This window comes from Mangifera indica, chromosome 9 (genome assembly GCF_011075055.1).
Source record: "Mangifera indica cultivar Alphonso chromosome 9, CATAS_Mindica_2.1, whole genome shotgun sequence".
In the NCBI taxonomy this organism is placed as follows: domain Eukaryota; kingdom Viridiplantae; phylum Streptophyta; class Magnoliopsida; order Sapindales; family Anacardiaceae; genus Mangifera; species Mangifera indica.
Genome location: NC_058145.1, coordinates 6,956,358 through 6,979,561, shown reverse-complemented (window position 1 = coordinate 6,979,561; position 23,204 = coordinate 6,956,358). Strand labels below are relative to the sequence as shown.

The 23,204-nt window shown below is 31.1% G+C and overlaps 1 protein-coding gene across 1 annotated transcript; it reads right to left on the bottom strand.

Moving 5' to 3' along the window:
- Positions 1-581: 581 nt before the first annotated feature.
- LOC123225708 lies at positions 582-1,936 on the bottom strand. The gene is made up of 2 exons (XM_044649818.1): positions 1,288-1,936; positions 582-1,147 (listed from the first exon to the last, which is right to left on the bottom strand). Exons 1-2 carry the CDS (start codon positions 1,934-1,936, stop codon positions 582-584), a joined length of 1,215 nt encoding a protein of 404 aa, XP_044505753.1.
- Between the last annotated feature and the right edge of the window lie 21,268 nt (positions 1,937-23,204).

Below are 23,204 nucleotides of genomic sequence, written 5' to 3'. Positions count from 1 at the left end.
AACAAATATATAGCTAAAAATACTTAATCAAAGAATTAAGAAATATTAAAAGATTATAGTTAAAATTAAATACTATAGTTATATGCGGTTCTATCTGGATTTGAAACACAATATTTTTTAATCGAAAATGAGAACGAGATGTATAACTTAAAGGTGTTTCTTCCATTATTACAACAAGTCATTTTCTTTTTTATTTAATTTTACACAAATAATATCAAAATTTATTAAATATTAAGAATATTTGCAAGACATATATATATATATATATATATATATATATATATATATATATATATAATTGTTTTCAACTTTCAATATATAGCCTTTATTAGGGTTGAATATGCATGTGATTCGATATAAGGAATTGTGAAGCGTAATCGAAGGATCTTTGTAGACTCAAAATAAATAAATCAATATAAAAAGATAATATTCGCAATAACAATCAGAAACATTAGGTTTACAGAAACAGGTACAAGTACAACATTAATATTAAAATTAACATTCACGAACATTAGAGTTACAAAAACAAGTAGAAAAATAACATTTATATTAAAATTAACAAGTACAAATAACAAGTACATTTATTTTCCATCTTTCTTCTTTCTTCCTGAACTTGATGGTACAGAATTAGGTACTGGAATAGGGCTTCTGCAGTTTTGTCTTGTATGTCCAGGTTGATGACATCGGCTACAGATAAGTTGTTCAACAACCTCTCCTTGAGAAGGTCGTCTGTTTTTATTTGCTGGACGTCCTGCACGACGACGATGCACATATGGTGGGTGGATAACAGTTGCCTCCTCCGGATGAAGCCACTCTGACTGATCTCCCAATGGATTGACTGCGTCTACATACACTATTCGATAAAAAGCTGTGCTGTAGTATGAATGCACCCATTGAAGGTAAGTTGTAAGCTTCATATATCTGGCTACAGCAATAACGTGCATGCAAGGAATCTTTGATAATTGAAATTTTCTACAAGTACATGTATGCTCCGTCAGGTCTACTAGGGCATCATATTGGCATTGGCCACTACCAAGAACCTGGTATCGCTCAGTTGTTATAGGACGCACTTCTAAGTTCGAAGACTTCTGTACACGTTTTGCGATCTTATCTTCAACCCAAGGTGTGACTGGACTGGTATAAGTATCTGTAAATCATATAAATATAAATTCATCTGGTTAGTAACCAAGTATAAGTTTGGTAACACACATTTATAACATAGTATAACAGTGAATATGAACTTACTAGCATGATTTCTTCTTTCATAAAACCATCGCTGCAATGTACCTCTAATGAACTCGATCAGCATAGTAATAGGTAAACCTCGAGCGTGTTTGACCAAGGCATTAAACAACTCAGCAATATTGGTAGTCATTACATTGTACCTATGGCCTGGAAAATATGCTCGTGCCCATCGATCAAAACCCACTTCATGCAGGTATGCAGTTGCCTCAGGGTGCAAACGGGACAGTGACTTCATGACCAGTTGGAATTCAAATTCAGTGTATGCCTTGGCTGCTTTCCAGTACATTAATGCGATTTTAACATTCTTTTTGTACTTGGACTGCATGTTACAATGAAGATGGTGACAACAATAACCGTGATGCACACCAGGGAAAACTTCAGCCAATGCAGAAAATATGCTGACATGTCGATCTGAAATGATGGCCAAATGAGGTACCTCCCCAATACAATCCCTCAGTTTTGTTAAAAACCAGGACCATGTGTAATGATCTTCCCTAGGACCAATCCCAAAAGCAAGTGGATATATTTGATTATTCCCATCTAATGCGACAGCAATAAATAGTTGACTCAGATATCGACCCTTCAAGAAAGCAGCATTAATACAAATAACCGGTCGAATATGTTGCTGAAATGCACAGATACTACAACCGAATGCCATGTAAAAGTATTTAAATCGATCCTCCTCATCCATTAGTATATGTGTCACCATCCCCAGATTGCAACGCTTTAAATTGAGGCAACACTCTGGCAGCAACATAAACGACTCTTCTGGTGTGCCCCTCAATGATTGAAGCGCCCAATTTCTCGCCCGCCATGCTTGTGCGTATGATATATCAATTTTATATTGGTCGGCGATATCAGCAATGATCTCCTTCGGTCGATAAACACGATCAACTAAAATGAATTTGGTCCTCAAAATCTGCCCCAAAGCTCGAGCACCTGCTTGCCTATGATGAGGTAATATCTGATTTCTACAACATGTGTGATAGCTATCTATACGACGTAATTCAAAGCTATCAGTTTCTCCCACCCTAACTGCCCGTGCATGCCATTTACATTCTTTGTTGCGACATTTAATAACCCATCTACGCGTGTCTGATTTTTTCACAAAAAATTGATATCCCCTACGAAGCGTGTCTTGAGTTATCGCATCAATGACATGTTGTTTACTAGAAAATAATGTACCAGCTTTTGGAGAATCAGTATCGGTCGATGCTTTAGAGTTTCTAGATGTAGATGGTTGATCAGGAAAAGGTGGTAACCAATGAAATGCATCAATAAGAACATTCCCACCAACAGGATTTATTTCTGGAAAATAACTCGTACCTCCAATATCGTTATTACCATAAGTCTTCTCTTCAATCTCTGGTTCTTCGATTGGAATATTCTGTTCAACCTTTCCATTAAATTCACTCCAGTCTGGAAAAGTTGCTTCGTCCCCATTAAGGAATTCTTCTGTGCGATACAATGCATCAACGTTAACTTCATTTATATGTGCAAAATCTTCCTCTAAGAATTCTTGTTTCGGATTGATCTCGATATTTTGAATCTCTTCTACACCAATAGTTTGATTTTCTGGATAACTGCTCGACTCCCCACCTTGAAAATCTTCATTTGCTTGTTGAGTCTCATAAGTATCATCAGTAACTGTAGTTATAACAAAAACTGGAACACATTCTTTGAAGAGGTTAGATAGACCGTTAAGAATCTCAACATCCTTATCATTCGAAATTTCTATCGGAGCACCGTCGTCGAGATGTCTCGGTTTCATACTCAACTGAATGTTAAATATCCATCGATCTATATTACACTTGTCGCTCACTATTTCGATTAATTCTTCGAATGATGTGTGTTCTGGAATTTTAATCAATTTCCTATTACCTCCAACATATTTTATAACATTATCACCCTTTTCTATCCAATTTCTCCCATATCTAATTGAAGCATATCCAGCCATTTAGATTAATCCTACAATAAAATATATAATCAACATAAATAATACGACTGAAAATAATATTTACAGATGTCTATTACATAATTATACCTATTCTGTAATTCTATTATATATTGTGACTACTTAAATATATCATGTTTTGGCATTATCCTTTAAAAAATAATAATTTAATTTAAAAGGGTAGTTTTGATATTTAAGAGGATATTTGGGGCATTTTTGTTTAAATACTTTAATATAAGGGTATTTTCACTTAACTCCTAAAATTTGGAGCTAAATTGTATATTGCCTAAATCAAATATATAATCAACATAAATAATACGACTGAAAATAGTATTTACAGATATCTATTACACAATTATATCTATTTCATACTTCAATTTGACAAAATAATATTATTAAACATACCCTACTAATTTTTATTATTTTACTTATTACACACAACTACAATTTATTATATAAAATATCACATATAATTACATTATTAATAAAATAATAACGATTGAAGTAATATCATGTTATCCTATACTACTATAATATTTAAAGCATAACCTATCTAATTTTTATTATTTTACATATTACATATAACTATAATTTATTATATAAAATATCACATATAATTGCATTATTAATAAAATAATAACGATTAAAGTAATGATATAGATAAATACCTCGTAATGACGAACTTTTCTCTTCACCCCCGAAATCTTGAACACGAACTTATTTTCTCTCTTCAGAAATCTCTCTCAGATATGTTAAAAATGAAGGAAGATATGTGGTTTATATAGAAATAAAGGAAATTTAGTTTTGGTATTATTTTGGGGCATTTTTGTTTAAATACTTTGAGTTAAGGGTATTTATGCTTTAACCCCAAAATTTATGGTAAATTTGTTTATTACCCTTAAATAAAATAATAATTTAAATTAGAAGGGTAGTTTTGGTATTTAAGGGGATATTTGGGGCATTTTCGTTTAAATACTTCAATTTAAGGGTATTTATCTTTAACCCCAAAATTTGGGGTAAATTTGTTTATTACCCCACAAAAAAGGGCATTTATTTTAATTTCTCTATTTATATTTATTTTATTATATTTATTCTCTTATTTGTGAAAATCAAATTATGATTGTATCCAATTTGCAATCCAAAGTCTACAAAATAATGAAAAATATGGACATGAGGTCCTAAATATAATTAGAGTTAGGATTTTAAATACTATAATTTATAACTTAATGTTCTAAATATTAATTACATAACTAGAAGTTTTGTGAATATGAGATACTATCAGAACCTGAAGTTTCAAAAATTAATCGCAATATTTTCTCTATAAAACTAGAAATTTTGTAAATATAAAATAATATTTGAATTTTCTAAGACTGGATGGATAAAATTATATTAAATGAGTTTTTGACATAATTCTCCACTTATAATATATGAGTCTTGAAAAAGTAATTAAATAGAATGTCCTAGAAGGATAAATCTAAGACAACTAATTTTTCTTTGAGATCACATTCATGAAGGATTGTCAGTCGAATATGTGGATTCATGGAGAAATTTGAACAATAAATTTAAAAATTAAATTCAATAATACTCCTAATGGCTCTATAATATAGTATAGCTCAACAATATTTGGAATCTTTACTCGATTGAGGTAATATGGAAGAGAAAATATTCTTCTCATTTCATCTTTCTAATATGCTCCTTTAGTAGCAGTGTCGGGAAAGGACATTTTGAATTAATAGTATATTTGTTTATTAATGAAAAACCATCAAACTTGCTCTGCAAGCATTGCACCATTCCTTAAAGTAAATGTGACTATCAGTAGTAGTTATCATAGGTGTGTGTAAAGTCTTGGATGAAATAATTTTCGACCCAAAGATGGTTATAATAGAAAATCTCAATCATACCACTAGATCTGAACTAAGAATGAAGTAAAATAAAGAATAATGTAGAGTAAATAAAAAAATAATGAAAATAGATGTGGTTATAAATGTCATTGATTTTGTATCTATCGTCCGCACAAACATTAGATGTATTTATATTAAAAATCCATAAAAATATTATCAAATTTGTTGATGATTCAAGTCTTATCGATCTAATAAATCTTGATGTTTTAAGGTTTCTTTCAAGAGTAAGAATATAGGTCACTTGACTAGTAATGTGAATTCCTAATATTTTCATAATTAAAATCCATCATACTTCCTTTTTTTGGAGTCATGAATATTATGAGGTTTTTAACCATGTACTCCTTCCTTTCACAATTTTGTATACGTTATTAGTAATGTAATTTTAAAATAAAAAAATATGGACTCCAAAATTGAAGCATCGATTTCAAAAGTTAAAGATGAAGACATATGTATGATTAATAGTGCAACAATGCACACAATTCTCAATGAATAAATTTTTTTCTTAACTTTAGCACTATTTAAAGCTAAAGTGAACACAATTTCAAGGTCAATGAACTTGATTGAAGGCTCTGAAAGAACCATAATTTTGTTTAAAAATGGAATCAAATTAAGCATCAATGATGCATTATATTCGAGTAAATTTAGACGAAATCTATTTAGTTTTAAAGTTATAAGAAATAATGATTATCATATTGAAACCATAAGTTAAAATGGTGTAGAATTTATCTGTACAACTGGTAATGCTTTCTAAAGAAGGCAAATATTAGAAAAATTATCTGCTTTATCATCTGAATTGTATTATACAATCATAAGGATAATTGAAATCTACACAGTATAGAACCAAAAGCTATCTGATCTAAAGATTTTTATGCTTTGACATGACTATTTAAGTCACCTAGGATCTATAATGATGTATAGGATTATTGAAAATTCATATAGACATGCATTAAATAATCACAAGATTTTATTATTTAGTGAAAAATTTTGCAGCGCATGTTCATAAGGAATATTAGTAGTCAAACCATCTTCCTCTAAAGTTAGAGTTGAACTTTATTATTCCTATAAGGGATTCAAGGGGACATATTTGGACTCATTCATCCACCAAATGACTCATTTTATTATTTCATGGTCTTAATTGATACATTTGCATGATAGCCTTATGTTTATTTATTGCCAACTTAGAATGTTGCATTTGCTAAACTATTTGGACAGATTATCAAATTGAAGACACATTTTTTATATTACTCGATCAAGTTGAAATAACTAGATAATGTTGGTAAATTTACATCAAAGATATTTGATGATTACTGCATGTCTATGAGGATTATGTTATATCTAGTCCACATGTCCACACTCAAAATTGATTAGCTAAGTCTTTTATCAAGTCATTCCAAGAAATTGCACGTATTTTATTACTAAGAACTCAATTACCAATATCTATGTGTAGACATGCTATATTACATGTTGCAATGTTAATTTGCTTGCAACCTTCTTTTCTTATCATCAGTATTCTCCTTTACAATTGGTTTTTGGTCGTCAACCTGATATATCCTATTCGAGAATATTCAGTTGTGCATCTCTTTAATGCACAAAAATGGAACCCAACGTCGTTTAAAAATTTATATTGGATATAATTCACCATCCATTATCAAATATCTTGAACCATTGACAAGTGATCTTTTTACTGCATGCTTTGTAAATTATCACTTTGATGAGACAACATTTCCACCTTTAGGGGAAAAGAAAATGTTTCTTGATAACACTTACCTACTATGTCTTATTTAGATCCTAGGACATCCTAAAGTAAAACTGAAGTGCGTTTACAAAATATTGTCGACCAAATTTATGATGCATTCGTTGATACGACAAAAGTGGCAAAATCACATGTACCAGCTGCTAACACATTAACAAGAATTAATATGATTACTAACAGTTTATTCAAGTTGTGACTTATCAATTTACTACATGCTAGAAACGTGGTAGACCTATTAGAGCGAAGGATACTATTCCTAAAAAAAGAAAGTCAAAGAATCAAACAGATATTAATCATGATGATGTTAAAATGATTAAAAAATCCATACTCTCTAATACTCCTCCAAAAGAGGTTATGGTCTCTGAAGAGATCTGAGCCTTTGACATGGCACAAACCTTTGAAATACAAAAAAATGATATAGAAATCTCTATAAATTATGCTTATACACGAGAGATATGAAACCATGAAGTGGTTAACATTTATGATGTATTCTTATTTGCTATAGCTAATGAAATTACGAATTATGATGATTTTAAACTAGGTACAATGGACGAATATAGACAAAGCATGATTGACCTAAATGGAAAGAAGTAATTCAGACAAAATTAGCTTCTCTAGCAAAACATCAAGTGTTTGGACCTATAGTCCAAACACTTACTGACATCTAACCCATTAGATATAAATAGATATTTGTTAGAAAAATAAATAAGAAAAAAGAGATTTCTACATATAAATCAAGACTTGTAGCCTAAGGCTTTTCCCAAAGGCTAGGTACAGACTTTGATAAAAACATACGCACCTGTGAAGGATATAATGACATTCATGTATTTGATCAACTTAACAGTCTTTAAAAGACTATATATGTGTCTAATGAACATAGTTACTAATTTGTATGGAAACTTGTCTATTGAAATCTATATAAAACTCCTTGAAGGATTTTAATTGCTTGAAACAAAAATGATCAATCAAAGAGGTATGTACTCAATCAAGTTACAAATATCATTGTACAGATTAAACAATCTAAAAGAATATGATACAATTGTCTCAGTGAATACTTGGTAAAAGAAAGCTATGTGAATGACCCTATATGTCTATGTGTCTTTATAAAAAGAATAGAATCAAGATTTGCCATTATAGCATTATATAGTGATAACATGAATTTAATTTAGACTTTTGAAAAGCTCAATAATATTGTTAAATACTTGAAAAAAAAAATTGAGATGAAAGTTTTTGGGAAAACAAAATAATATCTTTGTTTTCAAATCGAACATAATTCTAATGGAATACTTAATCAGCAATCAGTGTATACTGAAAAATTATTGAAATTTTTTAATATGAATAAAACTTATCCTTTATCTTCAGATTGAAACCCCAACAGTTGTTTGGTCTCCTGATAAAAAAAAAAAATCCCATTTCATTCTAAAGAAAAAGATGAAAAGATACTTGATCCTGAAGTACCATATCATAATGTCATTGAAACCCTATTATATTTGGTCTAATGCACTACACCAGGTATATACTTTGTAGCAAATTTATTAGTCTGATTTAGCTCTATACTAACTCATTGCCACAGAATGAAGTCAGACATATATTTCGTTAACTATCTGGGATTAGAGATTTGAGATTATTTTATTAAGTTGAATCCATTAAAAATCTTAGTTTGGTTGGATTTGTAGATGTGGTTATCTTTTTTACTCTCATACAGATCACTTATTAATGGGATATATTTTCACTTATAATGACACAATAATATCATAACACTTGATTAAACAAACTTTAGTTGTAATATCTTCAAATCATTTAGAGATTTTAACTCTCCATGAAACCAACTGAGAATGCATATGGTTACAGTCTATCATCTATCACATCAGGAATAAATGCAGTCTTCCTTCTATAACAAACACTCCTTTCATATTATATGAAGACAATAGAATATATATTATCCAAATTAGAGATGGATACATTAAAGGAGGTAGGACCAAATACATCTCACCAAAGCTCTTTTACACTCATGAGCTCCAATGATGTTGAAAGATTGATGTTAAGCAAATACAATCTAGTGAAAACCTTGTAGATTTTTTCATCAAGACATTACCGACATCAACATTTGAAAAGTTAATGTATAAGGTCAATATACGGTGACTTAACATATTCATTAGAGGGAGTATTCATATATATGCTACAAAGATAAGGAACATTCATTAAAGGGAGCAAATTCTTGAAATGTCTAACATCATTGAACAAAATGTGCATTATACTTTTTTTCCTTTCACTAGGTTTTATCCCACAACGTTTTACTAGTAAGGTTTTTAATGAGTCAATTTAAGCATGTCCAACCCTACTTTACAGGACATTAAATAATTACATTCCTCTACTTTGATTTTTATCCTACTAGGTTTTTTCTTAGCAAAGTTAATATAATTATATGTAAGTTATGAAAATCAAAGGGGAGTGTTATATTATAAAAGTGGATTTCCTTTTGTGAAGAAAGTTTACCCGCCCAATGAAGAAACCTTTAGTTGGTGGCACATTAAATGACCTTGGACGGTGAAGCATTTTGATTGGTTAAGAGGCGGTAAAAAATTAGTATAAATACAACTTCTCACACTTCATTTATACACACCTTTTTGCTTAATATTCATATGCACGCCTTCCATTTTTACACTCCATTTCTTCTACATTTCTTTTATCTTTCTCTTCTTGATTAATTACATTTATAACACAATAAGATTATTGAACAAATTCATTTTTTTTTAGCTTTCATGCAAGTGTCTTTTTGATTTAGGTTAGATTGCATAGATTTGTTATTGAGTTTTCATGCAAGTCTACTTTTGGCAAAGTCAAGCAGATATATATTTCACCTTTTGTGTAAACATCCCTTAATTTAGGACATTTGATTATGAATAAAATATGTCAATAGCTATTCCATAATGAACTATAAAAGATAACCAAGAGGCTATGGAGTTATCGATATTGCTTTTTCCTAAGAACCTAATGATGGTTGCTTTGGTATCATCATCTTATTTTTCTTGGTTTGTTTAGAGTGTACATTTTGAAATTGCTTTATAGTTATTAAATTTTCAATAAAACTATTTACTTGTATAATAAGTACTAATTTAGATATACATGAAATGTGTCAACAATTGATTTGATGATTTTGAATTAGGCCAAAGGACTATTTTCCACCAAGCCTTGGTAAAAAGACAAAAAACACATATGTGAGAGTTCAAAAACCTAAACACCCACCCATCTCTAATCTTCTATTAAAATTGTCAATAAATATAAGGGTAAAATCATTATTTCAACAATAATATTAAAAAATATATAATTTTATCTCATTTTCCCCTCCAGATTTTGAAAATTGACATTTCAGCCTAAGTCTTATCTTTGAAAAGTGGCTCTCCCTTTCCCCCTAAATCCCTAGATTTTTTTCTTTACCTCTTTGACCACCAACGACCATTGGTTTCCAACCTAAACTAGGCTACCATCTCCATCGTCATCTCTCTCTTCTCTTAAGGACAATGAACGACAACTTTACCCTAAATCTAGGGATGATGAAGGATGGCATTCATCATCTTGATCTAAATGTAGAAGCATCATCTAGATGACGAAGATATCATCCAAATGAAGTTATCTTTTAAGAGAGAAACGTCATTGGGGAAAAGTATTAACAAAGGAGAAATGCTGGAGAGGGAGGTTATTGTTCATTAGAAAAAGTGGCCAAATTTCAAGATGTCAAATCCTAAGGGGAAAAGCGAATTTTTCAAAGTCTAATCTTAAGAGGAATTGTTAGTATTCCAAACCAAGGGAAGAAATGGGATATAATTTTATTTATTTTAGTATTATTTGTAAAATAATGATTTTACCTATAACCCAATGGAAAATTCTCGAGTGTGCAAAAATGGACTAAACTATAGGTGGGTATTTAGATTTTTGAACTCCCATAGGTGTGTTTTTGTCTTTCCACCAAACCTTGGGTGAGAAATTGTCCTTTGGCCTTTTGAATTAATGATAAAGAAACACCTAATTATATGATTACACATTATTGTTAATATACAAATTTCTATTTATTATAAGTGCACATAACATTATTTTTAGATTTTTACAATCTTTTTAAATTTGTGATAATTGAAATTTGTGTTCACCATTTTGTTCCTTTACATTATTGACATGAGCATCTCTATGTGTCCAACACCAAGTGTGCCATAATTAGTATCCAAGGCATTGCTTACGTTTATTAAAGTTTTTTTTTTTTTTCTAATTTTGAAGGGAAAATATTTGATTTGGTATTGCAAAGGACACATCAACTTTCATTTTATTTTTGACTAGGAAGTTGTTTTCTATGCCATCATTCAGTGCTTTCGTCTTGGAAAGTTTGCTTTTACTTTGATTTACTAATTTAAGAAGTATGTAATTTGCTAATTTACATCTAGTTCACTTGTTAGTAGGAGGAAATGTCTATGCTTAGCAAATAGAGAAATTTAATTATCACTTTATCAGATATAATGAATACTTCAAAATTGGTTAATTTATTATGCTTGTGTAAATATGCATGTACAATTGTATATGTTTTCATATTTGAAATGCCAAATAATAAGTTTTTCTATTTGATTATACAAAATGAAATACCAATACTCATCTTTTATGCATTCAATTATTTAGCATGGTCTTTTATTAAATGAATGTCCCATAGTTTTATGAGTTAATAGCCATTACTATTAGACTCAAGAAATCCCAATAGATTTTCAAGTGGATCGAGATCCCATCTAGCCTATTTTCATGTTCGATTTGGCAAAGAAGTTATATGAGTTAATTAGGTTGGTCTAAACCAGTTGTACAAGCCTTTCAATTCAAGTCAAAGTTTTCACACTCGACAATTCAGTGACCTCAAGTACAATTCTAGGTGTTAGTATAGTGAATACTATATATTATCTATGCATTGAAAACTTTACTTATTCACATTAACTTTAGCAATCAAGTTTCATGGCTAATTAAGTCAGACCCATTAGTATTGGTCACTCAATTTTCACCTAGTTGAAATGTACATTTTGTTTTGGCAAACAAGGTACCATGAACATGAGCTTACCCCACAATAATGGAAGACTTTATTAATGTTTTAACTTAATATGTAATTTATATGATTTTTTTAAACTTGATTTTATGGCCTCAACATTATTAAATTCATATATGCAATCTTAGATTTAATTTATTTAACCTAAACATGCATACTAAGCAAACAATTATGTGTCAATACATGTTCTCACTAATGTCCACACCCTCATGCCTCAAAAGGCATGACAAGGCCAACTTAGTGTTTTGCTCTTTGTTACTTGTCTTCTTGGGTCTTCGAGAATGCTTGGTCACCTTTATTTGGTTCTTTAGTTACATTATATATGTCATTCATTGATCATAATTTACACCAATTATAAACTAAACTAATTTAACATTGATGAAAAAGAAACCTTGAGTTACATTTGAGGAGAGTGAGATGCGAAGAAATGTACAACAAAATACTAACAGAGGCATAACACACAAACCCTATTTTAATTTTACAACAATTCAAACCTAATAAAAGAACTATAATACCCACAGGTATGTCCGAGGTTATTTACATCATTTGACTCTTATGTGTGATTATGTATGTTTGAAATATTATTTGTAATTATTTGAGGGTTGAACGACAATGTGGGAATGCCACACACCCATGTATGTAATGTCAAGGATAATATAGTCTTTTCCCATGTGGTGTGTGTGAATTTAGCTAAGTTTGGTTGACATACACACCCGTGTATATTGGTATACATGCCTTTATATGGTCAACATGTTTGAATATTGGATAAGGCTTCATTTTGCAGTGATTTTGGAATTTGGCATTAATGGGTAACAACATATACACTCATGTATGGTGAGACGCATGGTCATGTATCACACATTACAAGTAAAAAAAAAAAAAGAACTTAGACACGTTTGGCTCAATTATTCATTCTGATTTTCAAAGCTATTACAGAGAGTTGAGAGACATATTAATTTTGGAACGCCAGAGGACACAAGGGAAAGCTTTCCAGAGATTAATCCCAACCACATGAAAATTTGTTTATCATTAAATGAAAGGTATGTAAACAATTTCTCTTGTTAATACTCCATATTTTGGTAATTGCATTGAAGAATTGAGAATTCATGTGAATGGATTGAATATTATGAGACCATATCTGAGGCTGAATAAATGTGTAATGGTGAACTTGAAAAGTAAATTGAATATATAATTATGTTAGGTAAAATTATGGTTGTAATTTATATTATTATATTATGAGATTTTGGTCATGTGTTTTGATGATAATTTGATAACATGAATTTGACTTTCTTGAATAAATTCTCTAGAGAGTTGATAATGAATTAGTGTAAAAATGATTGAATGTTAAGGTAATGTATTTTGTTGAAGTGAAGTGTGAGTTCTTGTATAGATATAATAATTATAAGAGTAGTTTTTTATTAATGAGGTATGATTTAGTTTTAGATAAACAACAATATAGGGAACTTGAAATTAAAAATGACAGTGATGGATTTATGGGCTAACATGTGAGTTAGAGACTAAAATTACATCTTAAGTGAAATAAAGATTTTGTGCATTTATTTGATGTTTTGTTATTAGTTGTTTGATGTGATTTACATTCAGATAACATGTGGATTGTAGTTATTATGGATGATTGATTGAATTGTGTAATTTTGGGTTGCTTGAAGATGGATATTTCTATAGCTAAAATATATGTTTTCAATGAATAGAAATTTTGGAAATTTCTTGATACATGCCTATGTGTCTCTTGACACACACCTGTGTATATTTGGGGAAAATTCTCCCCTTGTTAGGTTTATGTGGTGGGAGTGTGGATTTAGCAATAGATACACTCTCATGTGGTATGAGACACACGACCATTTATACTACCTTGTATTGCACCCCTATGCATGTTAAATGTGTGTGCATAATTTTGGAAACTAATACACCCCTGTGTATAATTAGGGAAAATAGAAAATAAGACTCCAATGGTCATGAAGGATAATGGTAATGACTATTTTACCCCTAAAAAGGATGCTTACGAGGGAAACAAACAATAAGACCCTAACAAAGGTAGTGTATGATTAAAACCATTATGGATGTGTCTGATTATGTAAACGATGACACAAACTCTGTCTAGAGCTGTTCAAAATCAAAAATTGAAAACAATGTATTATATTAGTGTGCAATGTGGTTGTAAAAACAATAAGGGTAGTCTGTGTGACTTTGATACCCATTTTATGATTATGCACTGACATTGGGCGCTATAACATCTAGATGCTAGTACACACATTGATGTTAGGCATCTTAACATATGAGATGTTTGTGTGATTTTGGAAAAGGTACGGGGTCTTATTCCTTTGTGATATCGTATCTGTAGCCCAAAGCCTGGTTGACATGTGTACAAGGTAACCTTATGATAGACATTTGAGATGTTACATACTTTTACCAAGTGTTTAGGACATCGATATACATCATTTGACATGAGTCATTTGGAATGGCACAACCATTGAGGATAGGGCACTACGCATCGAGAAACTCAGATAAAAATCTGGGATACTAGAAAAATATTCAAAATACCATAACATGATAGGATATGAAACACTTGGAAATTTCTATGTATGAAATTGTTATGTACTTGCCTACTTACTGAGTGTGTTTAACTTACCATGTTCCTTTATGATTTTGCAAATGGGATTGTAGAGTAGTGAGGTGGTAATGATGAAACTAATATGTCAGCTTGTAGTGGTGGATGAAGGTAAGGGCACTTTTGTAATTTTGATATGTTGGACATTTTTATGTATTCTTAGTTGCATTTTTATGCATGATAATTATTATGATTTGATTTCAAACTATTGTACTTTGTTTTATTAAATAATAAATACACTTTTGATATTGTAGAAATTTACTAAATATCATACACGTTTTCATTATATATTATGTGTTTGACATTTTAAGATAACACATCCCTTTAGGTGCATATAAAGTGGATAGGTATGTATCAAGAGAAAGTGTTATAATAATAAAGTAATAAAATTAAACTTCCCATTGGTCTTAGGTTCATGTATTGAGCACCATACATTGTAAACATGACATGTTATTCAACCACATACAATGTGTTACTTTGTTCACTTGCAATTTGATTCAAGTTTTCATTATTTAATAAAGATTCCTTTTAGTTCTAAAATTTTACTTTCCAACAAATTCGACCAACAAGTTTTTTTCATCATGCATGACTACTCATAACAAACGTGTTATAGATATGCAATGATGAATTCGAACCTTTGCATATCAATGCAAAAAGGCCCAAAATTGGTTACTATTGAAATTTGATGGACCAGTTCATTGGTGAACCAATCAACTGGTTTATTTGACCAAATGAGCTTTAGCTCTTGTTTAAATTGATCAACCACTTTAAGATTTAGTTAATTGAATTTTGGAATTCTAAAATTTCATTTTCCACAAATTTTTGAATTTTCAACCATACCATTCCAATATGATGGGTTTTAAAAGCATGAAATGCCTTCCAACTGTTCCACAATATCTCAAGATATATTTTAGATCAATTATCATGCATGTTAAATTTAAAACAATGTTCCACGATCTTGTGCAACAACATGAGATTAAATGGAATTCAACCCAATCAAAATATGAATCAACAATACATATTAAATTTAAAACAAACCAAAATCAAAATTAGAATCAAACAAATCCAAACAAGCTATTATGATCATACAACAAATCTAAAAGAAATCATATGATCAACCAAAAACAAAAACTAATATAAAGGATATTGCATTTATAATTTGGAACCCTTTGACTCTAATACTAATTGGAAGGCATGTGATCTCAATTCTTTTAATCAAAACAACTATGATATAAAATAAAATTCATTTTTTTCCTGGTAATGAAGAACCCCATTTAAGTCAGACTGTCACATTGGACCAGAACTAACCACGTTGAGTAGGTCATACTTCATGTCCAATGAAATTTATTAGTATTAGGGGGACATTTTATATGACATTTATTAGGTTTAAAATCACAATACCAGTATTTGGAGGCTTCATCATGCAAAAATCTGTCTTGACTTATTTTACACTCTCTTCATAAGCCAAATAAGCTTCCACTTATCTACACAAAGGCACTATGACACCATGATTGATAGAAAGACATTAGGAGGGCTATACAAGTGCAAACATGTGAAAAATTAAGGGAATTTTTCTTCTTTCTTCAAATGGGTGGCTAGGGTTAGGGAATAATGAGAATAGTCTTATATGTGACTTTTATAACCTAATTTATAAAATTACAATGGCCTTGGGCACCTCATGTAACCTTACTATCTCTCCAACATATAACTTGTTTAACTGATTTGTGAAGATAGTATCCTTAATAGGTAGAAAATATATTGACTTGGTTAAGTTGTCCACAATAACCATAGCACATTAAATCCACTTTGAACCCTCGGGAGCCTAACAATAAAGTCTATAGAGATATGTTCTTATTTCCACTCAAGTAAACTCAAAGATTAAAGTAATCCTATTAATCTTTGGTTTTTAGCCTTAACCTACTAATAGGTGAGACACTTAGCTATGTACTTACCCATATATCTCTTCATAAATGACCACCAAAAACCTTTTCTCAAATTCTAGTACATTTTTACACTCTTAGGATGGCTATGTACAAATAACTGTGAACCTCTATTAAAATTCTCTATCTTGGCTCTCTAACTAGTGGAACACAAACTCTTCCTTTGAGTATAAGCATACCATCCACTAATTGAAAATTTGACTTGAGACTATCCTGTACTCTTTGAATCCTTTGTCTGTACCAATCATCTTTTAATTGTCTAGCTCAGATCTTCACTACTAAGGTGAATTTGATCTCCAACCTTGATAAAGCTCTAATGACCAACTTTATTTGCTCTTGATCCATCTTCATTCGGATCTCCCTTTGAGCTATTAGTTATGACAAGAATACCTTTCTATTAAAGGTGTCAATCACTACATTAGCTTTGCCCAAATGATACTTGACGTTACTAATATAACCCTCCACCAACTTAAGTCATCTTCTTTATCTCATATTTTATTACTTTTGAGGGAAGAATTACCTGGTACTTTTATGGTTAGCGTCTCTAAATCTAAGGGTGAATTATTAACTCCAAGTCATATGTAGGTTATTTAACCTCAAAATAATTTAATTGTCTCAAGACATATGTTATCACCTTACCTCATTGAATCAATATTACCCTTAAACTGCTATACGATGCATCTATGTACAAGTCATACTTAACCTTATCCTCAGGTAAGGCCAATATTGGAGTAATAGTCAACCTCTTCTTTAACTCTAAAAAGCTTTCCGTATAGGTATTTAACCACTAAAACTGAGTTTATTTCTTTGTAAGATCTGTGAGATGCCTTTCCAACCTATCGAACCCCTTAACAAACCTCTTGTAGTATCCCACTAAACCTAGAAAACTCTGAATCTCTTTAATAATCTTAGGTCTTTGTCAATCTGAAAGTGTCTCTATCTTGCTCAAATTTATTGATGTACCCTTTATTGACACTATATGTCCTAAAAATGTAACCCTATTGTAATACCCGTGTAATAGCCCCTCCAAAAGTATTGCCTTTTAGAGGAAAACGTCACTAAATTACCTATTTTGAGATTGATATTCATTTAAAACAAGTAATCAATTTATTAAATATCTAAATAAAACCTCATTTGTTAAAACTTGTAAAATTACTAAAATATCCCTGACTCAAAAATAACAGAAAGCATTAAAAGGTGTCCAAACATGAAAACATAAATATGCAAACATAGTATGTGTAGTTTGAAACATCTATGAAAATCTAAATTAAGCAAAAATTGAAAAGACTATGTGACCTTCAATGTTCTACATTTGCAGACTGTCGCTCATCTCGTAGCCATCATGATCACATGTACCTACACACATGAAAGTATGAAAGTGAATGGTTAAACACTAAGTAGGAGACTAAATTGGTAACTTTTATTGAAATCTCTAAAATACCCTTAAACTCAATCCATACTAACCCTGTCATTTAGAGTTGATATTAACTCCTCTATGGATGATGACGAGTCCTATGAATTGGTTTTTTAATCTAAAGAATAACTAGGTTATATGTCCTAACTCTCAAGTTGAATTATATCCCTCTCAGTCATCAAGGAACCACTAGCCCAAATTCTTATCTGTTGTGACCACACTAAACTTGATAGAAGCATCTAAATCTAAAAACTATAACTGAAACTATGTCTTAGGTCGATCAACCTAAATCGAATATAAGGATTTGACACCTTGACCACATGACCTATCTTTTTATTTCACTACCCCACTTACATCTTAACTGAGCTCTTCTACAAGCATGTACTCTATTGGGAGTCTAATGTTCGATTGTAAATGGTGTAATGACTATATACTCACGGTGCCCCCTAATAACGATTTTATAATATCTAGCATGTATATATCTTGAGCCTTAACTAACTTTAGCTCACTTTCGTTTCTACCTAATAATTGTATCTCATACAATCTTATAGCTTAACTCTTAGGTACATAAGATATTATTGTGTACCTGAGGTCTCTTTATTATTACTAAAAATGACCTTTAACTCTTTAGCCTAGTTCCTCTGTTCTTTTCTTTCTCCTACTCTAAATACATAACCATGTACCTTTTGACACATGAGAGTGTGTCTCTTCAATTTATTCACACACAACCACTTCCCTATGACTCTTCCTATACATGATTGTGTGCCACCCAGAACCCATGTTTTGACTTTTAAAATCATGCTAATATATACAAAAGACTATTTTACCCTTGAAACATACTTGTGGGCAAGTTCATTCAAGGTTATTATTGTCTTTTGGCCCTAGGTATGATTAATTAAGTTGGATTAATATTGGTTGTGAAATTAATGATTCACAACCATATGGGAAGGCCATACCCCTATGTATCTGATGAAAAAGTGTAAAATAGTCTTTTTTTCCCTTTATCTTTGATAATTGGTTAAGTTTGATTGACATACACGTCCATGATACACACCTATGTATAAGTAGGTACACACTCATGCAACCCTTGTATGATTAACGCATTTGAATTTTGAATAAGGAGTAGTTTCATAGTGATTTTAGAAATTGCTATTAATGGGTAATGACATGCATGCTCGTGTGTGAACAGTATGTGTATCATGCATTTCAGTTTAAAAAATAAAAGGACTCAAATGCGTTTAAAGAGGTTTTCCATTAATATCATAAAAAATATTTAGAGAGCATAGGAGATTTTGAAAGCTCTGGAAAAACCTTAAAGCGTGGACGCAAGAGAAAACATTTAGGGATCGGTCTAAGCTACTTGAAGATTTGCTATCTTTGAAAGAAGGTAAGTAGTATGATTATTATTATGTTTTCGATTTAAATTATGTGATAGTCAAAATCATGTGGTGATCTGAATGATAACATTATGTGGATTTATTATTACCTTTTTGTTGAGGTTGATGTACTATGTGCATGTGATGTTTTGGTTGTGGCTTTGTTAATGTTGAGAATTCCATGAAGTATGATAGTTACATTAAGAACATGATTGGTAAAGCTTAAAATGATTGATTGTCACCCATTTATAGAGTTCGCAAAGTGATATTGTGCACTATAACTTGATTGGTAATGAATTACTTTTATAAGGTGTTTGCAAAGTCGTTGTATAGTTATAGATTAAGGGATTTAGTGTATAGCCTTTTATTTGATCTTGGGTTTTTGGTTGTTATTGATGTGTCATGACATGCAATAAAGATATGAGACTTAGTATGCATAATCGAATAGAAGTAGTTTGTGTTTGTAAAGCCAAAAGTTGATGCGAAGTCAAAGATGAAATTTGGGAAAAGGATACCACATGCTTATATGTCTCTTGACACATACCCATGTGCTTTTGGGTGAATTTCTCCCTGTGTTAGAATAAAGTCACGAGAGTGTGGATTTGGAAATTCACATGTATCCATTTGGTATAAGACACATGGTAATATGCCTTGTCCCAAGGATATATACTTGTGTGCTTAGATTAAGCGGTCGTATGGATTAATCAACACACCCCCGTGTATGAAGGATACACACTTATGTACATTTGGGAAATTTTGGTTTGAAAATGAGTATATAAGGTTCTAATATAAATATATGGGTTTAGAAATGACTAACTTGCTCCTATAAAAGAGAATTATAAAGGAATAAGCTACAAAGCCCTAACAAAGGCAACATAAGGTTACTATCAGATACATGTGCCAAACTATGTGGAAAATACCATGAAAGAAATCTTTGTGCATTTGACTATGCATACAATGACACGAACCTTGATCGAAATGGTTCTGAGTCAAAAATGAAAAACGATGTACTATATTATTATGACTTGTCACTGATCTATATGTAGTGTGGCGTATCATTGAGCTATGTGTAGTTTGATAATGAAAGCAGTAAGGCTAATTTGTGTGCCCTTAATACCTTTGCATGATTATGCACCAGTGCAAGGTATCTTAGCATATGGAATGTTTATACACGTATTGATGCTAGGCATCTTAGTATCTAAGATGCATATGTGATAACAGGAAAGGCTCGGGGTCTCACTACTATTATGATATGGTATTTATAGCTCAAAGCTCAGCCAATATATGCATTGGGTGCACTTTATATTGACCTTTGAGTTTTCCTATGCTTTTACTAAGTGTTTAGGATGTTAACACTACCATTGAGAATTAGGCACGAGTTACCGAGATGAATCAGATAGGTATCTGGGATGTTGCAAAAACATTTGTAAAACCATAAGGAGATTAATCAAAGGACACAAATGACATTGAGATTATTTGTGATATGTATACATATATTAGATATGGTTTCAATTATCGTTTTCCTTTGTGGTTTTGCAAGCAGGTTTGAGAAGCAACAAAATTATATTGAAAAGTCAGTAGGTCAGCTCAAGGCAATACATAAGATAGGGGTATTTTTGTTATTTTGTATAATCTGTTGTATTTTTGTAATTTAGTTTATTCCTGGTATTCATACACTTTATTTTTTGACCTTGGGTTTCAGACATTGAGATTGGTAATATGTTCAATATAATAAGTTACACTTTTAGGAAATGTGAGAATGAATTATTTATCATACATGCTTATTATCTTTGCTGTGAGTCTAAGTGAGAAAGTTTCAAGCTAGCATGTCTCTTTGAAAACTTATTACATCTAAGATATATATATCTAGATAAGGGTGTTGCATTTGATGGTATTCAAGCATAATTTTGGGAACCTAAAAAGTGTTATGTGTGTTAAGTTGCCCTCATACGGTGCTGAACACTCTTACGCACCGACCGTTATAAGTATTATTTTTAACCTGTATTTAAATTATGGTTTATCTGTCTTAGCTTAAATATTGATTTCAATATGAGAAGATTCAGAAGACTAGTAAATAATGATCATGGTGTCTTTACCCTAAAGGAGGAGTCAGATAGAGACTAAGGGATAAAACTTTAGCGTAATTACAACATCATAGATTGTGAACATAATGATAAGGTAGATTCAAGAGTGTGAAACATTTAATTAAGGTCCTTTTGTAATGAGTAACCACTAGTTGTGGATTAACCACGCCCATAAAAAGGAGTGGGCAAAGAGGTATAAAAGATAGTTGAGGGATAATTCCACCTTATTTATAATTTGGTTGGTAGACACTAACCTCTAAAGTTTTAAGATGGCACTAGGACATGTCAATTTCAGTAGAAGATTAGCTTGAGGCTGTAAAAGATGTCATAAGTTTAATTGAGATTGTAAACCATGAGACAGTTTGATATGCTAGCTACCTACTGAAAGATAATGTTAAGATTTGGTGGCAAATGTTGTGTGATACTTTTCAAGCAAATAATATGTCATGGATAGATTTCGAAAAGGCTTTTGAGAGAAAATATTTGTCTGTTAATGTGTTATATGTTCAAGCCTAGGAGTTTATTAACTTGATATAAGAATAGAGGATTTTTTTTAGAATGTTTCATCAGATTAAGTACTGTTGCCTATTGTGTGACCAATATTTATAAGGGTAGAATGAAGATTTTCATTAATAGGCTGAGGCGAATATTGCTAAGGTTGTGCTAATAGGAAATAGCTCCCCCAAATCTTATGGTGAGGTTTTGAGCAAAGCCAAGAGATCAAGAACCTTACAGTTAAGGATAACTAGAGGAGGGCATTTTCGAGTTACCTTGATCAACGACCCTAACTTATATAAGGAGTACAAATAATCATATGTTGTTAAGTGAGACAATGATTTTGAGAGAAAATTTTGGTTCTATATGAAAATTGTGATGAGTTCACCTTTAAAGAAAGTCAAATCTTGAGTATGATGATTAGAAATGTGAAAGCAAGAAAATGTTAGAAAAAGGATGTTAAGGTTATCTAACGCACATGATGAATAAGATTGGTGAATCAGTCTCAAGCTTTCAAAATGCTTCCATCATATGTGAATACCAAGATGTATTTCTGGATAAATTACCAAGGTTGGCACATTTAATCTTGATTGAGGACAATATTAACACTAATCATATGGGTTTGGTTTATGTCAGAGAGATTGTGAGACTCCATAGTGTACCCAAGACAATCATATTGGGTAAAGACATCAGATTTATTTTGATATTTTGGCAAAGTTTATGGAGGTCTATAGGTATAAGGTGGCAATTGACACCGTCTATCATCCTCAGATTGATGAACAAATTAAATAGGTGGACCAAGTAAGCAAAGACATGTTGTTTGGATCACGGAGCAAGTCAAATTGATGAGTTGCCATTAATAGAGTTTGTAAACGACTATTATCAAGTGACCATTCGAATGGTTTTGTATAAGGTACTTTTACGGAAATAATGCATATCCATCTCTTTTTTAGGATGAGATAAGTGAGAAAGGTGTTTAACACAGGTTTTAAGGCTGATGATGATCCTAGAAAATGATCAAAGGTGTGAGACAAATTAAGTAAAAAATGAAACGGGCCCAAGAGTCTATGTGCAAGGTGAATTTGGATAAGAATCAAAGGCTTTTATAGTTATTTGAGTGAATTCTAAGGACAACAATTCTTTTAAAGGAGGAAAAATTATACCCACAATATTTGTTCAAAGTATTATTATTGTCTTTTGGTCTTGGGTATGATTAATTATGTTGGATTAATATTGGTAGTGAAATTAATGATACTCAGATGTTAGGAAGGCCATACGTCTTTATATATGATGAAAAAGGGCAAAATAATCTTTTTCCCCTTGATACTTGATAATTGGTTAAGTT